Source organism: Larus michahellis, chromosome 13, assembly GCF_964199755.1.
Source record: "Larus michahellis chromosome 13, bLarMic1.1, whole genome shotgun sequence".
NCBI lineage: Eukaryota > Metazoa > Chordata > Aves > Charadriiformes > Laridae > Larus > Larus michahellis.
This window is the reverse complement of record NC_133908.1, coordinates 16176272-16199349: the sequence shown is the minus strand read 5'-3', so window position 1 is coordinate 16199349 and position 23078 is coordinate 16176272. Positions and strand designations below refer to the sequence as shown.

The window sequence follows — 23078 nt, the reverse complement described above, 5'->3', positions numbered from 1 at the left end:
CGGGTGAAATCCTAGTGCCAGGATTTGTGCTATCCAGTCACTTATGGGCAACTACTATAGTCAAATGCGTACCAACACCATTTCCTAACCAGAAAAACAGCTTGTAATTAAGAACACAAAGAGGTAAAAACAGGTGAGCTGCTTTCAGCCAGTCATGACCAAGGACACTTGCATCTACTGGCAGATGCATTAAGAAATTTTGATATGCTGAGGCCAACAGATATCCACCTCTCCTTCCCTGCTTAACACATTATCTACGTTTTTTCTTTTTTTAAATTTCCCTCTCTTTCTTACACTCAAATCATGTCTTTAAGCCTTTATTATGTCTTTAAGTCTTTATTAGAAAATCAAATTCAAATCATGTCTTTAAGTCTTTATTAGAAAAATACCCAAGATAGCGGCAGCCTTAGTTTCAGCACTTGAGGGAAAAGCCTCAGGAAACCAACCAAGAGAACTTGTGCGCACACTTATACTACAGCTTATAGAATTTTTTTTTCTTGTCGTATACAAAGGAGCTTCTGTGATTATCAGATTTCTTAGTTTTGCTTTGTTTATTCACCTGCAGAAGATGTTTACCTCCTACATTCTACCACAAACATCATCACATAATTACACTATCTCGTCCAAATCAGAAGGCTCATAACCAATCCAGTCATTTGCTGACAGGGATGATTTCAGCAACTTTCTTGTAGAAGACAATACACCAAACTTTCCCCATAGCAATAAACTATGAAGTTACCTTCATCATCTATTCATTGACACACTGGAACACTGCCACTTAAAACAGAGCTGAAGTACCATCATTGCGTCATTATTTCTCCAACGGCAGATAGCTATGCACCACGTTTACTTATTAAAACCTTTTAGAATAAAAATAATGTGCCACTGAGTGGCTTTCCAACGTCTACCATTACCTCAGGTACCTGGAATGTCAGCAAAAAAAATCCCCATCTGGTTTATATTATTAATGCAATAGTGGAAAAAAACTTAATCTATGTCCTTGACAATCTCTAGTGCTCATATGAAAGATGCATTTTATTAGGGCATTCACACTATGCATGAAGCACAGAAACATTACTTACTTATAGTTTATAATACTTGGCATTTAAATTTCTTCTGAGAAAAGCTACTATCTCTCAGTGTGATGTGCTGAAGATGTAACTAATCCTACATCTTCTGGGAATGTGAATACCCTGTGGAAGACAATACCTGGAATATTTCAGGTGAACAACTGTTTATTTTTCCCACGAGTCATACCTGTACCCCTGCATTATGGTTAACTCAGAATTGAAATGTGCTGTGGAGAACAATATTTTCTTTGAATTTAGGAAAAAGCTATGCTATAATTAACATGAAGGAACAGCTTCCCCTCCAGCACCAGAGTATTTGAAGCTTTAAGAAGCCTGTCATGATGTCAGATTTCTGACACCTTGGCCTTAGAAAAACGAGACTCAATACCAAGTTTCTTACTGGAACTTATCTACTCACCTTCCTTCTGCTTCCCTGAGCCACCAGGTGCAGATGTGTGCCACTAGTGACAGAAAGGCCGGGGCAGGGGGAGGGCAAACATGACCAAAAACCCCAAACTGTGACAATTGTGTACCAGACTTGTTAAAACACTTCTTTATCACGTTTGCTTAGTACACCTTTGCTACTTATTCAGAGTCTAGAGTGCCTCTTTCACTTCATGTCATCTTGCTTATTAAAGTTCAGATGTTCTCCTTGGTGAGCACTGCGTCCTCCGGACTTCATCTCAGTGGGATGCAGGTACGCTGCCTGCACTGGGGTGCTACTGCCCTGCCACTCCAGAGATGCTACTGCTGTGCTGGAGCCTAACAGATTGTACACCTTCACAGTGTCCCCTGGGTGACGAGTCACCATTGGATGTCCAAGCACTTGCATTTTCTTCCTGTAGCACCATTCAGAAAACAGCATTAGTGTGCCAAGTTACCTAAAAAAAAAATCTCTGCAAAAGCTGCAAGCTGGAAGAGCGATTATTGTTCTTCCATGAGTTGGTGTATCTCGCAGCTCTCGTCTCAGGGATGGTACAGGGGCACACAGGGGCTGGCTCAGGTCCTTTTTGTTCTGTGTTCAGGGCTCTACTGCCACTTTAAAAAAGGTCAAAGCACTCAGCAGTGGAGAGGCTATGCATGGGCCATTTTAATTTTCCTGAGCCTTATTTATGCACTTCATTTCCACACCTAGTTAAAACCTACTTAACCCCTTGGCACTGTTGGAACACTGCTAAAGTTGTCCAGATTAAGCAATATTTATTGCCATTCACTAGCATAGCCTGAACCGGTGATTATGAGACCTCCTTCTAAACCAGTCATTCCAGGTACGCCTATCTCAGACACAAACTGATAGAGCCAATTAACGTATTTTCTCCGTCTCCAGCTGGGGCTCTAAAGGTGCCAAAGGAAGTTGGTTGCCTAAACCTCATGTCCTCTTGGTGCTAGCTGGGCTACTCCTACTCTTTTTGTTTGTGAAGTATTTCATGGAATATTTCTGTCTTTCCCACAGTGGAAAGAAACCTTTATCCGTTCAAGCAGAACCTTTGGAAAAGCAACCCTTTGTTTCTCATTTTTATAACTCATTTATAACGTTTAGGACATTCCGAGAGCTGAATACTACTAACGTGATAAATGAAGATACAGAGGCAATGGCTTGAGTAATGCTAGGCTTGTGTGCCTGTTGCAACTTTGGTAAAACCAGAAACATGTGAGAGAGGTTTTTTCCTTTTTTTTTTTAAATCCTCACCATATTTTGCTAAGTCTAGTCACATAGCACAGACATTCTAACCAGTCTGTGATTAATTAGCTAGAGATCTGCAACAACTCCTCTTCATGACTAAATATTTTTTTAGTCTATCAAACTGTTAGTGCAAAGTGGGATAAATGACACTAGAGGGCCAATGATCCTGACCTGGAGGTTCTGTTGCTCATTGAGGCTCCAGATGCTAAGCACCTTTTCAGATGAGCCCGAGATCCCCTTGGCCTTCTCCGAGTCAAAGTCAAGGCTCATCACTGGCTCCTGGTGGCAAACAAGTTGGCTCAACGCTTTTCCCATTGATATATTCCAAAGGACCACTGATCCATCTTCATAGCCAGCCAGAAGCAAAGGTTGTGAACCACAGCTGGGCTGATCAAGAGAAAAGTAAATAGTCTGTTAGGAAAATTTTCATCCCCAGGTAGGTTTCAGTCCAACCACCAGGAAAATAAATGAAAATGCTGACTGGTGTAGAAGTGAAAAGTTTAGAAGTCTGAATGTGAAATCTTGATAGTCCGTCCTCTTACAGAAAGTGTTACTAGGTAGCTGCTAACACGCACTTAAGATTTTCACATCTACGTATAAAATTCTATGTTTTAGAGATATAATATGTATCTAACACATACTTACATATACACGTATAGAAAATTTCTCTCTGAAAATCCAAACTGTTGCCCTCTACCACACCTGAGAAAAGGCTGCCTGAAGTTTTCAGAAGTTTTACTTCCTGGCCTGAACTTTGCTTGTGCTCCTTAAAAACAATGACTTAGAGCAGCTGAGTTACTATCAAGCCATACAAACCCTTACGGACGCTGCAAGAAGTGCCATCCTTAACGGTTCTCGTTTCCCATTGCCAAGCGTGGGGTTACACACAGGGATCGGTTACCCCAGTGCACCACAGTGCTTAGAGGTAACCACTGACCCTCCGTCAGGAATCTCTGGGTGAGTCACCAAGGGGTTAACGGGCGCCCACGTCCCACTGTAACCAATTGAAAGCTATTTTGATTAATGATGTCACAGGCCAAAGGGCATGGCACCCTGGGCAGACACCTAATTTATTTAAGCCTCTGAAATAACTCAAAGAAGGGAACATTACTGGATTACATGTCACACTTAAGGAAAATATTCATCATTGCTCCAGCCGAAAGAGTAATGACCCCACGAGCAGTAACTGGGCATGTGAGTGAAGATGCAAATCCCTAATGAAAAGCAACTAAAAACCAGGCATCTGTTAATGCCAGTGATTTCTTTAATAGGAGAAGAAACAGCAAAATAGACACTGGGATTACGAATACCTCATGCAGGGACATCTTACCCTAAGAAATGTATCCAATAGCTTATTCAGCTCTTTCCAAACACAGTCTGTTCCACGGCATTTGTTTGCTTAGTATTCAGTTCAAAATAAAGGTAAAAGACGTTTATAAAGAATTAATTATTGGCATCACAGTGTTGAATGAGGTTCTTCAAACTCGCTGGCTGTCAATGATGTTGTGATACAAACCTGCAGTGGCCAGAGGCTCACTGCCTCTATTAATGGTCCAGACTATTCTCCCACTGGTTATCACCTGTTCTAGGGGAGTTAAACTAACAGATGGGTGGTCTAGGTAATAAGACTGCTGAGGAAAAGCCTCGTGTTCTTTCTCAGATTCATTCAGCCTAAAGAAGTGTTTAAATGCGGACTGGATCTCACTGAGCCCCTTATGAGAAGGAAACCAAAGGGAAAGCCCCTCCATCGTCTTTCTGAAGAGGTCTGCCCACACGTGGGATCCTTCCTGCAGGAGCCTCATTCCTTGCCTTAAGATCCCTTTTCTTTTGGAAAGGCGGGGAGCGTGCTCTGGCTAGAAAGGCCCACAAAGAAGGTGTCTCATAATGCCCACAACTGTGCACAATTTTTCGGTCAAATTTTTGATTTGCTAAAATAATATAACGTCAGAGCAATGAATGAATATATGCCAAATATATGTGAATTAATGTTAACGCATCAGGTATTTTGGATGAAGACTACCTGGTTTTTAATATCAGGGGAAAACTTAAAAAAAAAATCTGAATGAAACGAACATTCCAGATTTTATTTGTATTTCATAAAGAGTAAAACCTTCAAAGCAAAACAAAGTATTTCATAGGTACTTCAATTAAACTTAAAAAATTCCCCCAGTTTGGGCATACCCCCGGCCCCCCAGTTATTGGCTCTGCTCTCGTATGAGCACAGGAGGACTCCAGCGCCCGGGGCCCTGCAGAAGGTGCAGCTTCCATCAGCCAATGAACCGAGATGGGGACAGGCAGGGCCGGCTCCTCGCCTCGCTTAAAAGGGGGTGGCCAGATTGTCATAGTGCAGAGCCCTCATGAAGGTGAGAGCCAGGGGAGTGCGCAGCATTGTCAGAAATGCCAGGCAAAACCGTGTGTCTGCGTGTCTGCGTGTCTGCGTGTCTGCGTGTGTGTGTTAGATTTGAAAACCAGTGATTTGCAGGTGAGATCTAAGACTGGTCTATTTTAAACCCAAAGTATTGTTTTCTATGAAATGAAGTTCTCCCACACTTCTTCTTCCTGACTTTCCCTAACCATATGAAGTGTAATATTTCAATGAGCATGTGTACTTGAACTTAAACAATAAAAGCTATTGAAAGATCAGGGGAGCTCTCAGTCTGATGCCTGGACTCACCAAGCAGTGCTTCACAACAGCCTATTTATTTCAGTCCCCAATAACGGACACTTCTGGCGAAAAGTCTTCACCATTCATGTTTGGTTTCAGTGGAAAAATTAAATTATAAATCATTGTTCTTCCTAAGCAGAACATGTTGTTGTTGCATTTGGATAACTGTCAAGGAAGGAAGAAGAGGTGATCTGCTGTCAACTGAACAGGAATAATTGCTATAGTTTATATAAAGTAATAACTCTGCGTTTCCAGTTTCTACATGTATTATTCCTGTTGAGTTATTTTGTTTGCACCATTACGCAACATGATGCCTTCCCCAAGGAGTGCAAAAAATATAAGGGAAGACTATCCTTACTCCCGCAAATCCTACCCCACCCAATTAGTAATAGCAGGAAGGTGTGAAGCTGGAGGGACAATGTGTTTAATATGAACCTTCACAAGGAAAAAACCCATTGACTGAAGTAACACACCTAAGGACAGACCTAGCAAAAGGAGAAAAAATAAAGTTTCAAAACAACAAAAGAAAGAGGCACCAGCTTTTTAACTGCTCAGAAGCCAGCAAGGCTCAACCTACAAGCCCAACCTAAGCCTCGGTTTCCTTCTGCTCTGTAGCCAAGTTTCTCATTCACGCTGCTGCTGCTGGTAGGTGCCTCGTTGCCCTGATGCGTGGATCTTTTTTACTGGCATGCAGAAAAACAAAACTCTTGTTGGACAACAACCCAGAGCACTCTTCCTTCAGACCATTATGTGTCTCTCTCCGTGTCAGCTTCTGTTTCAACTTGTTAATTTACTGTGCCATAAGCAACGTCAAACAGTCTCTTAGGCAACGCGTCGCCCATAAGCGATGGGCTGGGGAGTGCTCATCTCCTGGGTCTGTCCATGTTGCCCAATGGAGCACAGTACAAAGGAATCCTGGACGGCCTCTATTCAGGAGCTCGTGTTCCTCTGCTGGTATGGTGACAGGGTTACTCGGCAAGCCACTTCCAGCAAAGCCACAGAACAGAATGCAGGCATCACTTTGGTTCACCACGTATAATTATTTGCCCTTAAGAGTATCCTCCTCCCCCAAGTTTTTAAACCGAGTTGCACACATTTGTAAAAGAGCAAATACAGCTGTGAGACTGTGAGGGATTATCTGTCCTGGCCTGTTGCGGTCTAGGAAGTTGCGGTGACTTCCCACAGCCAGAATTTGCATGGAATAATTTACCTCTCCCAGTTCCCAGTCCTCTGCTTTATCCCCACTGGCAACAAAATTAAAAACTACATAAAATTAAGACTCTGCACCTGCTCTGCTTCCTAGAGGAATAGCAATATTAGTGCATGTAGAAAATATGGCAAGACAGAGGACTTTTTATACAGGCAACAAAATTTTCAACACCGAACATTTCCTCAGTTATCTTCATCTTATTAAAATATGTCCAGGAGACAGAAAGCCCCATTCATTTCATTGAGTACTGAACACTGATTGCATTTTTAGGAGAAACTTTCTGTTTAATAAAAGCCTAATCAGTCTATTTAATTTTCCTTCTATGTTTTTTTCTAGTTTTTAATTACAGCATAGGACTTGAACTGTGGCCTCTCCTACTTTTGTCTGTACTCAGCAGCTGAATTCCTCTCGACTTCAGTCCAGGACCTTCAGTGAAGACACTAAGGCCTCCACAACCGATTGACAATTTTTTCAACTGAAACCAACACGGAAGTTCAGATGAACCTGCAGGAATCACATCCTTGAAATCAGCTCGGATGGTACTGCAGGGCCATGACCGTACGTGCTCAGGGGGCTGGGAATCAGCTTTGCCACCAGTTCTTTGGAGACTTAGTGCCAGTCACCTGAACTCCTTCCTCCCTCTACTGCCGCCTTTCTGTATGACTTGTCTTTCACTGGTGGCACCCCATAAACATTATTTGCTGAATACTCTGCAAATGTGGGTTTTTTCATTAACTGCTTTTATTTACCTTTTTGTCCAAAGTCAATACAACCATCAATATTGTGTTCCTATTCTATGTCTGGAATAGAAATGTTCGTAGAGTGCTTCCTTGTCCTGAGGGCACTGAAGTGAATGTAACCTGCCATTAAAATCACTGTTTTTAAGTAACCCAATCATTTCTCATCATTCTTAATGCAGCAAGAAACCATATCAAACAACTGGCTTTGGTAAGTCACTCATTTTCCTCTTGATTGATGCAAAAACCGTACCTATCCTAAGGATACAAAGCTTTCCCCGAGCATTTGCAAATCTTCCATTAAAGCTTGGAAAGCTCTGAAAGTTACATTAAGGATGTTCACAAATCTTTCCCCCCTTTAATAGTATAATTACTTGATTGGTTTGATAATAAATCAAAATCCAAGTGAAGAAAGATTCATGTGCTTCATATAAAATGAATCACAGGGAAAACATTTCACAATTAGCAGGCGCTCTTGCCTTACCTGCCATAACTTCAGACACATGGGCATGCCCAGCTTGGCACCCACCTCTGGCTTCAAGGTACAGACTGACGTCTTGGATGGCAGCTCTAAAACCTGAACCTGACATCGGGAAAACAAGAGTATTTGGTCAGGCTCCAGGTCGAAATTCTGCTGTTAAAAATACAAGTCCTTTAAGGTGATTAAGGCTCGTATAAGCTCTTCCAGTAAAAACTGTCTGCAGGAAACTGAGGAATGCGTGTTAAAGTTGGAGCTGTAGGGGGATCTACAGCTATCTAAATAAATGCATTGTTTTAGGAAAGACCAGACAAAACTGCTAGAGTGAACACATCCTCTCCTTCCACTCTGCCATTTAGTCTGTATTATAGTCTTCTTTCCACGCAGCAGATGATATTGTGCACACCCCAGATGTCACTGCAGACTGCTTGACCTGAAAGCACATCCCTGCTTCTCTCCCTTTCCCCTTTTTCCATCTCTGTTCCTAATTTTTTTGCTATTTTCACCGGTGGACACTTGCATTATCGCCTCTGTTCTGTCAAGGTGATACAGAGCTTGTGTGGAAGTATAGCCAACATATAGATCTAAGGTGGATTTGTTTATTTACCAGCTGACTGCACTAACAAAATGTAAGCCCCGAATGATCTGCTAACGCGGGCTGGAGCAGCGGGGCCACACGGGTAATTTTAACACACTATCGTCTGACCCTACTCAAAGGTTAAACACCTGCTCGCTGTCTGTGTATTAGCTTCCCTGGTTGCTCGCACTGATGCTAACGAATTACGGATCTGGTTTGTTTCTTTTTTTTTGAGCATGGGGCAAGTCTTTGCTCTGCCAAGGACGTTGCTCATTTCCCCCCCAGGAAGATGGGAGGCAAGACCAGGGGAGTCTGCCCTTGCAGTTTGGCACGGGGAGGTTTGGAGTCTCTTGACAGACATGAACTGCCTCACTCTGGGCTGATTCTCAAGGCTGGAACTATGGAGAAATAGACATTCTTATGTATCACAAACTTGCTGCCAGGAACATCCCTGTTTCTCAAACGCACGCTTAATCACTAAGGTGATCTTTTATTTTAATTAAATAAACAATGGTCTGCATTACCTCGTAAAATTAAGGGACTGCAAACATTTGATAAATCCAGCATCAGAATTCCAATTTCAGAGTGTGCACAAGCCCAACAGTGCCGCTGGACAGCCTCAGCCAGGCGAATTTCCTTGAGCATCTGAGATGAGGTATTACACAAATATGGCTCCTCTGGGAGCCATCCGTCAGGGCCACGGCAGCTGTGACGGCTTTCCAGTCCCGTACCTTTAGTTCAAAGCTTGCCAGAACATCTTCCTATTCCTAGAGGTTGTCAGCTCGCCTGCCAAAAGCCAGCTGCACTCCGGCTGCAAGTCGACAATGTACTAAACGCACCGTACACAACACTTCCTAGAGCCACTTAGCAGTGGAGCAGGAAAGTATTCTCCAGATTTGAGGAATGGAGGCTACAGCAAAGAGCCATCCAATATGTAGACCAAACCCATGAACAGACCAAAGCTGATCCTCTGGGAATTGTGGTTCTTTGGAGCTACGCTCTTAACAAAAGATGCTTTTCTCTTGGCAACTCCCTTGCTATCAGCACAATGACCAAGTTGGCTATTGCGGGGAATGGCTCTAAGTATGAAGGTGACCTGCTCTCCTCTTGTGCCTGTCATCGCTGGCTCTCCAAAGGGCATTGCTTCCTAGACAAGACTCAAACTGCAACTTCTACGTAATAAGGATAAATCGGCTGTGAAAAATGCACTTCTGCAGGTTAAAAGAACAAAATCAAAACACCTCCTTCGCTTTACCTTGATTAAAAACGGACAAACTGGTAGAAGGGCTTCAGTTGGTCTTTCAAGGGACAAGGAAAAAGAGAAAGACGAGAAAAGCTTTTTGCAGAGCTGCCTATGCCAGACTGACAGTTCCAGAGACCGGCTGCATTAGCGGCAATTGAGCCTTAGAAATAAATACTATTTCATATATTTTGACAACTGTAACCTAAAACTTGAAGTTCTGTGTTTATATTGGTTTTGCTTAATAGGAGAAAGATTTGCCTTTGCCTGAGGTTAATAGTGTTCCTGGGTGGCTAAAACTGGCCACAAGGAAACACACCCTTTTTCTTTTTCACATTAATAAAGCTTTTAACATGTTTCTGGCAAATTGGCAAGAAAAGTGCGTGTAACTCATAATTGGTGATTTAAATGCAATCATGAACAAATAAATGCCTGTTCAGATCTCATTATTTATGGACTGAACCTGCTTTAAGACAAAATTACTCTTTTTTTGGGCACCAGCCAAGCATAAACACTTATTAAGTCTTAATTTTAATCACAAGCTGCAAATGTACCGTGTCTCACACAGTGCTGCCTATTTGGAAGCACTATATATTATGGGAGCTTATGTGAATTTATTGAAACCTGACACAGTTCTAGTGTGAAGGTTCATACACAGAGTGGAACTCTTCTACCTCCGGAGGCTGCAAACCATTATCAGTTGCAGGGCCCAAGCAAACACACGAAAATGAAACAGAGATGAGCTGTAAGAGACGCCGGGGTAAACGTCTTCTCTTTGGACCAGATGATTATTTAATTCTTCAATACCAGAATGTGTGTGTGTACTCTTTGCCTGACACAAACGCTTCTCCGGCTGACACAAGAATGCACTTGTCAATTTTGTTTGACTTAAATATTATTGAGCACTGCTGTTTTGTTTAACTTAAATATCACTGAACACTGCTGTAAAATGGAGAGAGTTCTTTGTTTGATCAGGACAACGTATGGGACTTAGAATGGTTGTATTTACTGGTACAGTGGTTGCATCTACAGGCTTACTCAGCTCTGTAAAAGGCTGAACATTCTGGCTGTGAGCCAGCAAAGTACTTAAATATGTGCTTAACTTCTAAATAATAAAAAGTTCACATTCTCTTGCAACACAAGCACCGTTCCCACTTACTACTTCATATATAAAATATGCAACTTTCAGTTTCAAGATATGCATCCTATAGTCCAGAAAAACATGTGACCTTTTATGCTCATGAACAATTTGCAATTAGCTTGTCTTCTTTATGCCACTTTTTTCTTTTTTCATATTTTTCGTATTTTGATGTCAAGTATTTGAAGTGACTTATTTTTGTGTGATGTCCTCAAATAGTCCTTCAAAGAAAACAAAAATACAACTTCTACAAAGCAGAAGAGGAAATTGCCAACAAAGCTGTCAGTCAGTGACCGCTGCGATAATGGGCGTTAGATGTGGACTTACCCAGTAGGAACTGAAACGGACCCTGCAATTATCTCACACTGAGCAAACCTCTGGCCGTTAATAGCAATTCAACTATTTCCAGCCGAAGGACCAGTTAAAGAATTAGCCTGGGGTGAAAGACCACATACCGCATTACAAATCACCTCCGCCCCCCTTCTCTCACCAAACATGACTTTAGCTTCAGATGGAAGACGAGCACCTCCACCCGATGACAGACTTCCTGGCCGTTAGCTCCCCAGAAGGACTCTTGTTCCCCTTTAACAGCATTCAGCAGCACCAGAGGAGTTTTCAAAACTCCTGCACGTGAAAGACCACCAGCAGCTGCAAATACTTAAATGTCAGACAAATCTTGGGGTGATATCCTTGTTATTAGAGCATGAGTTACACAATTCAGTCATCTTCCTGGCAGGTAAAATTGGCGATTAGAACCCCCAAAGGTTCCTTGTGCTGCCCTCTCTTGAGCAGAGTATTTGAGACCAAAGATGCTTCCCGTTCTGAACGATCTCATTTCAAAACCAAAAGCCACCTCCCAAGCACCAGAAAAAGAGACACTTCCTACCTCCTCCAGGGCTTTGGCTGCCATGGCCATTAGCCAGCGTCCCTGTGCCACCTTTAACAGAGAGCATCTGCAGAATCCCACATTCTCCGTGCAGACAGAATCCGTCACTGCAGTCCGTCCCTCTGCTAAATCCCACAAGCAGATCCTCTGGTCACGACCCTGGCTGTTACAGTAAAACAAGTTCTCCATGAACAGTGTCTCTGAGGAAGCCTGGCTCAAAGTTGGGTCTTTAATGTGCAGTAAAGGAATGAGCTTTGTACAGCTTCTGTGGGTCTGTGGGTTAATTGGGTCTCTCATGGAATGTACCATGGAGACCACCACCCTTCTGCTGATGACAAAGTTGGCCAATAGGTCCCAAAGTTACTGGGAGGAGGGAGGACCCCAGAGTCGGTCAGATACAGTTAGTTGCCGTGTCTCCTTGTGAAGAGAGACTTGATCAAACACAGTTATGCTATTTATATGTGTGTATATATTCATGAAGTCTCATGAGTATTTGAACATTTTCATAATAAAAATACTTACTTTTTACCAATTATTAGATCTGATTTAAAGGAAACAATAGTATCCAGAGAGCAACACATTTAACACTCTTTTCACCCTAGCAATGAAATAGAAATGTCAGGCATATTGACAGCTGAAAGACAAATAGCAAGACAACAAAGACTGCATCGAAGATAAATAAAAAGCTGCAGTTATTCAGTACTCCACTCCCCACAGCCACAGGGAGGGCACAGAAGACTGTTACGACTGTGTGTGTGGGGGGGGACACAACAGGAAAGGGACTGGCAGTGCAGTGAGCAGCAGGAATTAAACGATGAAATGCTGTGGTTAAAACATCCAAACCCAGGGAACCAGCAGCTGCACCACCGACGTACTAGTGCAGCTCCGGCAGAGACTCCTCTGCACACCTCTCTGCCCACAGAAGAGTCCACGCGTTGGCCCCAGGCTGTCGGACCGTGGAGACCAGGCCAGGGGCACAGCAACAATTGCTGCACGTTTGCGTGATACCACAGCGCCTCTGGAACAAAGTACCGCTGTGGAGAGGCTTCCGATCCACAAGCTACAGAAGCACAGGATATGCGTCCTCATGTTATCACCTGCGACACGGAGTCATCAAGAACCCCTTATCCATTTCTTATTTTAATTAGCAGTGTCACCCGACGGAAGTATGAAACCTGAACAGAGGTAGATATAAATCTACAGACTGTTGGGATTTCTTCAACATCAATACAGAAACTCCCGTCTGCTGTTCAGCTGAGTGACAAACTGTCAAAACATTTATAGCACTGGGCATACAAACAATGTGGTAGCGCAAGAAAGTGTCGTGATTCAGTTTTAGAACAGAGAAACAAAAAATACAGGTAACCGCTGTCTTCAAATTGCACTGCTATGTGAATGAACTGTTACATATATGCAGCAAAAATAGAGGTATGGAAAAACTCTATAATTACACAAACAATGCTCATTCAATATGCTTTTATGGGGGAGAGTGTTGATAATTGTACTTAAGCAGATAACAAATATAAATGCTAATGAGTTCCACTGTATATTATAAGAGATGTCTTCTCAAGATAAACATGTCAGAACACCTCCTAGTCAAACAGACACTTTGGCATCTACTCTAGATCACCTGTCTAATCCAAAGTACACAAATCTTCCCAACCTTCCCTTGCAGAACAAGAACAGAAGATATTTTGCAACAAAGCAAAGGTGTGCAACTCAGCCTTCTTGCTCACTTTCAGCCTTCCCTTCTCCATCTCTGATTCTTCTCTTCCTCCCACACCTTGTCCCCCCCTCCCCTCTATAAACTCCTTACATCAATTCTGATCTTCCCTGAGAACCAGTTGTGAAGCATTTGTTGACTTCAAATCCCAGTGTATTTCCTTTACCCAAAAACCTCACCTGATCTCAATGCAGTAACAAAGACACTATAGACCCCAAGTTGTTATGATGTCACCACTTATATATCATAAAGATAGTTTTTCTGTATTTTTGTACTTCTGTACATTTCTGTATATTTTCAGTGGCTCCAGAAATAAGAGATTCTTTTTTTTTCCCCCCTTCTTCAACCCTATACATCACAGAAAGAAGAAAAATTTCCCTGGTTTCTGCCTGCTCTGCTAACCTGAGGAGCTGGTCTTTACCACCCATTGTCTCCACGCAGTACACAGATTTTCTTCCATGGCCATCCAGTGCTGTGTCCACTCTGTGTGTTTTCAGGTTCCAGACATGGATAAAGCCATTCTCAGACCTGGCAGCAAGAACAGATGCTTTTAGTGTCACCATCACAGACAATCTGATAAGACAGTCTGATACTTTTCCTTTTTTTTTTCCCAAACCTGAAGCTGTATGTACAAAGATAACACACCCATCATTCACCAATCATGCATTTTGTTGTTTTCTCCAGATACAATTTATCTAAATAATACACTTTGTTTTAAAAAGAAACGTCCATATGATGCTCAACTCAGCCAGAAATCCTGGTTTACTTACCCAGAGAAAAGAATGGGGACAGCAGGTTCTTGGCTGCCACAGGAAAAATGCAGCGTGTGGATGGCAGCACCGGTACCTCTGAGAACAAACTGCGGATCCGGGGGTGGCAGAGCCATCCGAGCAATGAACTGGGGGGGCGAGAAGAAGACACAGATGTCATAGAGGGTAAGGCAGCCTGAAGTGAAAGTACAGCTTTAAATATATTCTGATCAGGACATTTGCTTCTCCTACTCACTTTCCTCTTTGAGTTACCATTGTTGGATGTTATTTCTATTTCCCAGACACTTCAGTGTGAAGTATTTCCTCTTAACACCGACTGATCAAGCTGCTCTCGAATCTGCTTTTTGCTGCGTTCCTTCTTAAGCAAGGCAAGTGCTGAGCTGGCCACGGGCACACACCTCTTGCACGCTTGTAAATACAGAATTGCTCAGCTGTTCTCCCCACTGCAAAAAGGAAGAGCTGCAAAATGCAAGAAACTGGATACCCATCATTTCAGTGGGCAAGCAATTTATCATTCCACTTAGCCCCTTGGCAAGTCTTTCCCCTTCCTCCCCATAAAAATACTATTTCTGTGCTTTCCACTCACAAGCATTTACAGAAAAGCACTGCAGTGAACATACCAACTGAAAAGAATTTCAGATGAGATTAGAGTTATCATCATTTTTACAGAAGAATCCCATTACTCCCAAGTGCTTGACTTTTTGGTTCCAAGCATGGTTACTTGAAAAAAGCAATGCAGTGTTTGACACTCACTTAGTGACTACTGTGTTAAACATTTTATTCCAAGGGGTTTGTATTCCCCAAGACAGATTTCAGCTTTACGTCACTGGTTCAAATGTGGTCCAAGTCGGGGAAGACCAGGACGAGTATGTGGGGGAGCACGTTGCCCTGTCCAACACGGGACAGGGAGGGAGGGAGAACTTGTTATGAACTCCCAGGGACAGTCTGTGTGACCTGACCAGCCGCACTCTCACCGATCCGGCACCTTCGCCAGGTATTGCCGCCCACAGAAACACCTTTGCGGGCAGCTGTGCACAGGCACCAAAGAAGGACAAGGACGACTTCTCTGTGTTCTGACTTGCTGCAAATGACCCTCAGACCTGTGCTGGGGCAAGGTAACCAGCAGCTTCTTTGAAAGTACAATTTGCAGTTCACTGGAAAATGCATTATAACATGCATTACAAGAAATATTTTCACCATGAGAAGTTTTTACTGCTTTATCTGTGATACTTCTAGCCATGCTTATACTTCTGCTTCTTCCTTTCAGACCTGGCCTCATACAGGAAAGGACAGCTTTTGCCACCACAGATGTCAGCTCTCATCACTCTTTCCCATTCATGTATATATTACACCAGATTAAACAAAGTTTTCTCAATTGAGAAAGGGAAGATCAGTGGGTGTTTTTCTGGTTCACAGCAGAGGAATCGCAGAGAATCAGACAGTGCTAGAGCCACACGTTACATGGTAAATTAAAACAGCTCAACTTTTAATTGTCATCTCACCTCCGTATCAGCTTTTGAATTGTGTTTAATGGATGCACTTGCTATCGCACCTCATTTGCAGCTCTGCCTTGAGTGTTTATAGATCAGCAATCACCACGGTATCTATAGGTCCTAATTAAACACAATTATCTTTTAGGACTAGTGACAAAACAGAATTCTACAGCATAATGTGCAGTTCTCCCTCAATAGCACTGTGTAATTAGGTATGAAAATAATGAGCTCAGTGGATAACCTCCATGTTTTAGCGCCCTGACTCATCTGTTTTATGATGTTGTCTGATGATCTAGGCTCATGACAGGCTGGAGTAAATTTTCAGATGATTACACGATGTACAGGTTCGCCCCCATGGTGAGATCCAGCTCCCAGATGCCCGTCTGTAACATGCTTCACCTGCTATAAACCTGTTAGACTAAGGGTTTTGTCACCAAAGGCCACCTCTTTGGGACACTACAGCTGTATGAGGTTGCCCTCAAAACGACACTTTGTAGAACCATGCAAATAAACTCGTGGCTTGTGAGGGAAGCAGGGTCCCTCTTCACGGCGGAACCATCCTGGGTTACTGCACCGATCAAGGAAGACAAAACAGAAGTGAATCCACCCAGAGGCTATCTGGCATTACAAGGCAGGTTTTTAATAGCATTTTTGTAATTACTGACACAGAAGTTTTTGCTGACAGACAGCAAGTGTGTGCGTGGCTGTGGGAAGGGTTTTACCTGGCATGAAACAGACGCTACTGATGCATGTCTTTACAAGGACAATATTTCAGAAAAATCCTCAGACTGGCTACAGGAAAAAACCCACAACAACTGAAAACATACTTTCAAGCTGTAAGTGACTTGAAGTGACTTTTTGCTCCTTGGAGCCTGGTTCTTTGCTTGCTTTTTTGCTAATCAGATATGTGAATCTGAGAATTTGGCTTTATATTGAACCTATGCCATCTTTTATTTGGCTTATGAGATGATTCCTTATTACTTCCCATCATGACTCAGCAGATGAATGGCAGTGTGACATTCTCCTTCCAGCAAGTGCTGAACTACAAAATTGCTTCCGTGCTGTCTTCATCCATGAGCTTGGACAAGTCACTTAAGACCAAGATTTAATTAAAAGTTCTTAGGTACCTAAATCAACAGAAAGTCCCATGAGGTTGCAAATAGATGGAAAACTGGTGTACCAGTGCCTTAAAAACTCCAAGAAAGCATCTATCTCTACTTGGCTTACAAGAATAATGAGGTACATTGTGGTACACTGATACTTGCAGATAATGGTTATACCACGCTTTGCTAAGCAGACAGCTACAAACGTGCTAAATATGATGACTGCGCGATAGTTAAAGCCCCTGGGTAAATTTTTCAGAAGTGCCTAAGTGATTTAGAAGCCTAAGACTCATTTTCAAATGAATTTTCAATCCTAAATCTCTAGGACTTTTTCAAGTTTCACCCCAGGTGTCTGAAAATGAGTTCTCTAATTAGCACAACATTTATTTTCCTGTTAACTCCATCTAGCCTCAGGGAAACCAATCTGTTCTTGTTAACTGGGGATATCTGCAGCAAATTTAATTAAATGAATTTGCTTAGTATTTAGGCTGGTCTGAGAGCAAAACGTGGCTGAAGGGCTTGAAGGAGCAAAGCGCAACCTACAGAAGCAAGTTCATTTCAAAGCATCTTAGGGCTAGACTGTTTGTCGCTGAGATATCCTCATGCTATGACTCCTATAAAAGGACGTTACAAGATATGAATCGTTTTGCTTATGGCATTATTTGCTTGCGAGAGGGTATCCGCAGTAAGGGATGCAACCTGCTCATCATGCTCTTGTTTTTTAAAAGATGTTCCACTTTCTATTTCATCCAGCCTTCCCTGTGCTGGTAACAGCATCCTCCTTCAGGGGCTGAGCTACACTCCGATACGATACAGACAACTAAAAGTATTTTTCACAAGGTGCACTGCAAACCCTTGGGCTCCTGCATAGATTATATTTGCTACATGAGCAAGGAGTGGAAAACCCAGCTGTTCAAATTAGTGTTTGAATTAGCAAACAGCTATGTGCACCACACGTTAGGTACTGAAAAGGGTTTTGTCTAAAAAAAGTGCTTCTACTAGATGCCAGAACAACTGAATTACCTTCAAAATTAAATTATTTTGAAGAACAATTCACTATTAATATCCCTCACAAAACTTACTTTGTTTAGGATGCAATTAGAATAATCTTCAAACCATTTGAATGTCTATACAGTGGTATTTCAGTATCATCACTTCAGCATTTGATATAAAAAAGTTAAGCTTTTATTTAATGAGAGTCATTTAAAATATGTAAATGTCAAAAGGATTACCTTAGAAAAATCTCTCAGAGAATTAAAAACATTAACAGATTCCCACAGGAAAAATTCCAGCAGAATTCAGCAACTCTCCTGTTCCCACTCCTGTCACTTGTATTTCTATCACACATTGAAGCAAAAACAAATTGCTATTAAAATATCATCCAAACACCCTCCTCCCCCCACAAGCCCCACAGTTCAGTCTGAGATAGCAATGGCTCGAGCAAAGACAAGAAAAAATCCTCTTCGTTTTTTCTTTAGTCTTATTTAGAGTAGTAAACTGTCAGTGGTAAAAGAGCTTTTTCAGGTATAGCAGAAATAAATCTCTCTAGGCATGTCTGGCAAACTGATTTGGGACTGAAACCAGCAGGTGTGCAGACATAATTACTACTGCAAAATATTCAACGCATCCAGGTGTGCTCACAAACAGATATATGAAATCCCTGTTATTTTTTGAAAATTCCTAGTCTACCAGGTGCCACCCTCCCAAAGGAAAAATCAGAGCAAAGAACGAGTTGAGAAAGATGTGAATAAATTGTTCTTCCCCCTTTCCAGGCTGTTTCGTTTTCATTCATACAAAAGCCCTTTTTGAGCCTACCTGCACTCGCTCGGCAGCTGTGCGCCACTGCCAGGTTGTGCAGCGTGGCTCTGTGCGCCACTGTGTTTTCCAGTGGATCGCTAGCTCTAACTGCAGGGGAAGTCGGTGGAAATAAGACTCCCCCAAATTAATAGTGCAACACAAACAATTTCATTTATTCCGTTACACTTACAATCTCCGGCATTAAAACACAGCAGGCAGCCCTTGCAGTATGAGCTTTCCAAACACAATATTCCCACGTATCCAGCCTCTAACCCCCTGCAGACAAGAGGGTTTCACAGTGGTGAAACCATGGACTATCCCCTGCCCAAGAAACACCCCTGAAACGCGGCTGCCTGCGAACCCCGCGGCCCGTCCTCCTGCTGGAGCGCCAGTGACCGGAGCAGCAGAGGGAGATCAGGAGGGTGCCAGCAGCACCCCATTCCCCTCCCCGAATCATGCCAGAACACAGCGGGGCTTGGAAACATCTTACACATCCCTGGTGGATGCAAAGTGCTGCCTGGTTCTATGGCACTTCTAGGAAGCAGAGACTAAGAGGTGAGGGCTACAAGAACCCATTTAAGGAGTAGCATTTCCATATGCAATTAAAAGAGACGCCAGACAAATCTGTACAAGTTGAATGAGTTAAAGTTCACCTCATCTGATTGCAAAAGTGAATTTTTATAGGTTATTGACTACAAAAGGTCTGAAAGCAGGTATATGGTTTGGTAAACAAATAATTCTTCAGATGTGTTGTGACAAATTTTTAAGCCCAGCTTTACCTTTTGCATGTACAAATTAAAAGAAGACAGAACACGGTGAAACGGGGAAGTCAGCAATAGAAAGGGACGTTGCAAGACAGTCATCTGAAGAAATCTCTTTGCCCCTCAGGTGAAAAGTAACGACCGTACAAAGAAATACCTTTTTGTGTCCTGTAACAAGCTAACACATACAAAACACTTAGGGAAAAATGAAACAGCCACTTGGGTTAAAATCCAAAATTAAAAGCCAAGCAGCCTGCTTTGCCCATTCTTACCCAGTCCCCTGACTGTTGTCTGCAAAGACAGAAACACGCGCTAGTAAAAGTAACGTCAGCAGAAGCTCGTACAGCAACTGCCTGCACAGATCGAGAGATGTGGGAGGGCTACACAAAGAGTTGCAAAGGTCAGAGCCCCAGAATATAGGAAAATTCCCTCATCAGTCAACTTACACCGCAGTGTTCAGTTTAAAGCTCCCTTTGCCATCTTTGGTGCTAAATTGAGATATAAACTGTATTATACTTCTAGGTTTTCTTTAAAGCTAATTTAAAAAAATAATTTATTTCAAGTGGAAACTAGAAATCAGTAGAAATTGTTAAATCAAGAAACTGATTTCTAGCAGAGATTAGAATTAGTAGAAATTTCTGATTTAACCAGTAAAATGTACTAATAAAGCACTCTTAATTTTCAAGAGTAAGGATAACCAAATGCTCTCTCTTAAATTGATTATTTTTCATATTACTGCCTGTGACTACCAAAGTAGAGATTAAGCACAGTGATGTTTATTTGTATTTCATGTGCGACTTCAAAACCTCAAAAAATAATTAAAAAAAAAAGGAAAAAAATCCCAACAGTGGACTGGGAGCATTCATGAGTGTGCTTGTACTTGCACCAGAAAATGCAGTATCTAGACGCTGTAGATGGATTTCTAGATAGAATTCTCTTCCTTGCAACACCTGGCAGTTAGAGACACCTCAACGTCAAAGAGAATGCAATGATTTCTATGACCGAGCTCCACAATCCTTCAGTACCTGATACCATAAACCTGCTGCCACACCGCCACCATCACACCTGGCAAGAGCCCTTCCTTTTATCGGCTGGGAACACCAAATGCCCCCAGAGCTTTCATTCGAAATAGTCACCGTAACGTTTCTACTGCCTAATGACGACTTGCTCAGGAAACCACTTCCAAAGTTGCATTTTGGGAAGTGCCGAGAACCTCCATTTCCCATTGACTTCAAGGGACGTTCCGAGTTCATTGTTTCTCAGGAGCTCCCCAAAATTACTTTCTCTCCTGACATTTAGACAATGAATGATGGAAGTTTCCACATTTTAATTGCACCAGTCAATGGACAGATAGCAAACAAAATTGCTTATCAGCAATTGGTGATATGCCAAGAAATCTGATGGGAGCAGAAAAGAAAATGACTAATAACCATCGTGCTATGCAACACATTTTTAATGATTTCCATTCAGATAATGGCTCCTCGCAGTGTTAGCACCTTTTTTGTCTCTAAACAACCCCTAACTGAATGAGGCTAAACCACAATATATTACGATTTTAAGTAATGAAGTTTGCAAGAAAAATATATATAAATGTCAGTGTGTAACCTCCAGGAATAGTGAAACCCAGGCTTGTGCCTTGAGATTCACTTGCAAACACTTCCATCTGCAATTTTTTAAAAAAGTCACTGTACAATAATTATTTTCTGTACGAAAACTTGGATTCAGCATGGGAACAAAACTAAGAATGACTGTAATTATTTGAAAGACACTGAGTTAGCATATGGATCTCATTGCCACTTACACATTTTGGTCACTGAAACAAAAAGCTATTAATCAATATGTAAAAGCCATAAATTAACATAAACATTAATCATTCTAATACTCCCACTGTGTCGGACTGATAATTTTTTTTCAGTCTTTCATTCTGACATATTCGCCTTCAGCTATCAGCTGGCTGACCTTTTTTAACACAGCTAAACATTTTGGGCATTGCAAATCTTACTGAAGTAAACATTTTGGAGACAGCCAAATATCATGGATACATTTACGCCAAAAATATGGGGTCTGAAAACAGGAGAGCCCCTGCCTCACATGCATTCACTAGCTTTTAATAGGGGAGCCTAAAATCCAGCATGAAATGCAGCTGAAACAGATGAAATCCTAGTGTTTCACGAACAGGTTCCTTTTGCAGATGAGGGAAAAGACACCCATCTGTTTTACTTTCTGAAACCATTAATTGCGTGATAAAGCGCGGTGATATAACTACAGTCAGCCTTGTTTGGAGAAAGAAAGCAGGCATAAAAGCCCATGGTAGTTCAGCTCTGCAACACACTCTCCATCAGATTAATGCAAAAAAAAAAAAAAAAGACAACAAATGCCTAATCACTGTGAAAACTTGAAGAATATGAAAATGCACGATGTAAGTGAAAGGAAGTATTTATACAACTGTCTCTCTATACCATACCCTCGGACTTAAGATGAACTCCAGTTTGTACACTTGATAAATCATTGTAATCTAGCAGAAGATTGATACGCCAAGGACCATTGTAAGATTGTTGGGAGCAGCCTCTAGTTCAGCCATGCACAGCGGTCTGTCAGCCCCGGGCCCTGCCTGCCCATCCTCCCCAATTAGGGGCGCTGCGTAGTGCAGCATCAGCCACAAATCTTGTGGTTCCAAGAGCTAAGAATGTCCTCAGATAGCATGGCCTTAATTAAACATCTTCCAGACATTTTAGCAGACATTTCCTGCAATAATCTTGTTTAGTAACAAACTATTAAAAAGAATTGACGGAGAAGAAATATATCAAGTTGTTACAGCAACTGAAGTTATTTGGGCCAGAATTATATGTCTGCAATTAAGGATTCTGTAACTCTGAGCAATTAAAATATCACTTTATTTGAAAACTAATTAATTCTAAACACATATTTTTCCCATGACAAACTTTTATGATTATTTAATTTATTCCATTCTAATTACACTTTAATTAATCTACTCTTGTATAATATTATACTGTTATTCTGGCATTTGACCAATGAAGACAATAAATTGATTGCAGTTCCGTTGCACAAGAGCAGGAACTGTCATGCCAGTTTCAACACCGCGTTTATTTATTTGTCTGTTCTATTACTTTTCTTTTCCTCCCACAGGGCATAGGAACATGAAACACAGTACAAATTGGATGACATTTTTGTCTTCTATACTTTTTTCTTCAAAGTGTGAAATAGAACCTAAGAGTTTTTAGTACTAAGGAAATGTATATGTAACATGATATTACATAATAAAAATATAACCTATAGGAAATTAACATATACTTCTAAAATACCCGACACGGTAACTTATCAATTGATTCCTGATGTGCAGGACCACGTCCAGAGCTGCTAGAGATGGAGTTGTTTCCATTGACATTGAGCTCTGCACAGGATCTGGCCTGATACAGTCAACAATAAGGGAGAAAGAGACCATAACCCATTTTCATACTTATCTTAAACTTATATTCATTTCAGTACCTCAGTAAATTTTACAAGGCACTGCATTTTAATTTTGCATTAAGTTACCTTAGATTCAACCAGAACAAAAGTATATAAATTCTTTTCTTACTCTCTAAATACTATATTTGGATTAAACTGTGATAAAAGAAATACATACAATTATTTTATTACACACAGAATTACATGTGTTGTATTTTATTTTGCTTTGGCCATGCTTGAAGTAAAAATGACTGTCGTTTACAGTCAGAAGCCCTCAA

At 41.6% G+C, this 23078-nt stretch overlaps 1 protein-coding gene across 8 annotated transcripts in view; it reads right to left on the bottom strand.

The window, feature by feature from the left end:
• The window catches only part of GNB1L (G protein subunit beta 1 like), a 44118-nt gene that overhangs the window by 3779 nt on the left and 17261 nt on the right, over positions 1–23078 (bottom strand). For 3 of the 8 annotated variants that reach the window (XM_074606014.1, XM_074606018.1, XM_074606019.1), the window contains 5 exons: positions 14179–14306; positions 13811–13936; positions 11686–11848; positions 7851–7949; positions 2926–3141 (listed from right to left, as the gene is read on the bottom strand). In XM_074606014.1, the coding sequence (XP_074462115.1) occupies positions 2926–3141; positions 7851–7949; positions 11686–11848; positions 13811–13936; positions 14179–14294 (720 nt within the window). In that variant the 5' untranslated portion in view covers positions 14295–14306. Of the gene's footprint in view, positions 1–2925; positions 3142–7850; positions 7950–11685; positions 11849–13810; positions 13937–14178; positions 14307–14413; positions 15722–23078 lie in introns of those variants that run through there. The other 5 variants (XM_074606015.1, XM_074606016.1, XM_074606020.1 and 2 more) reach the window with 4 other exon arrangements.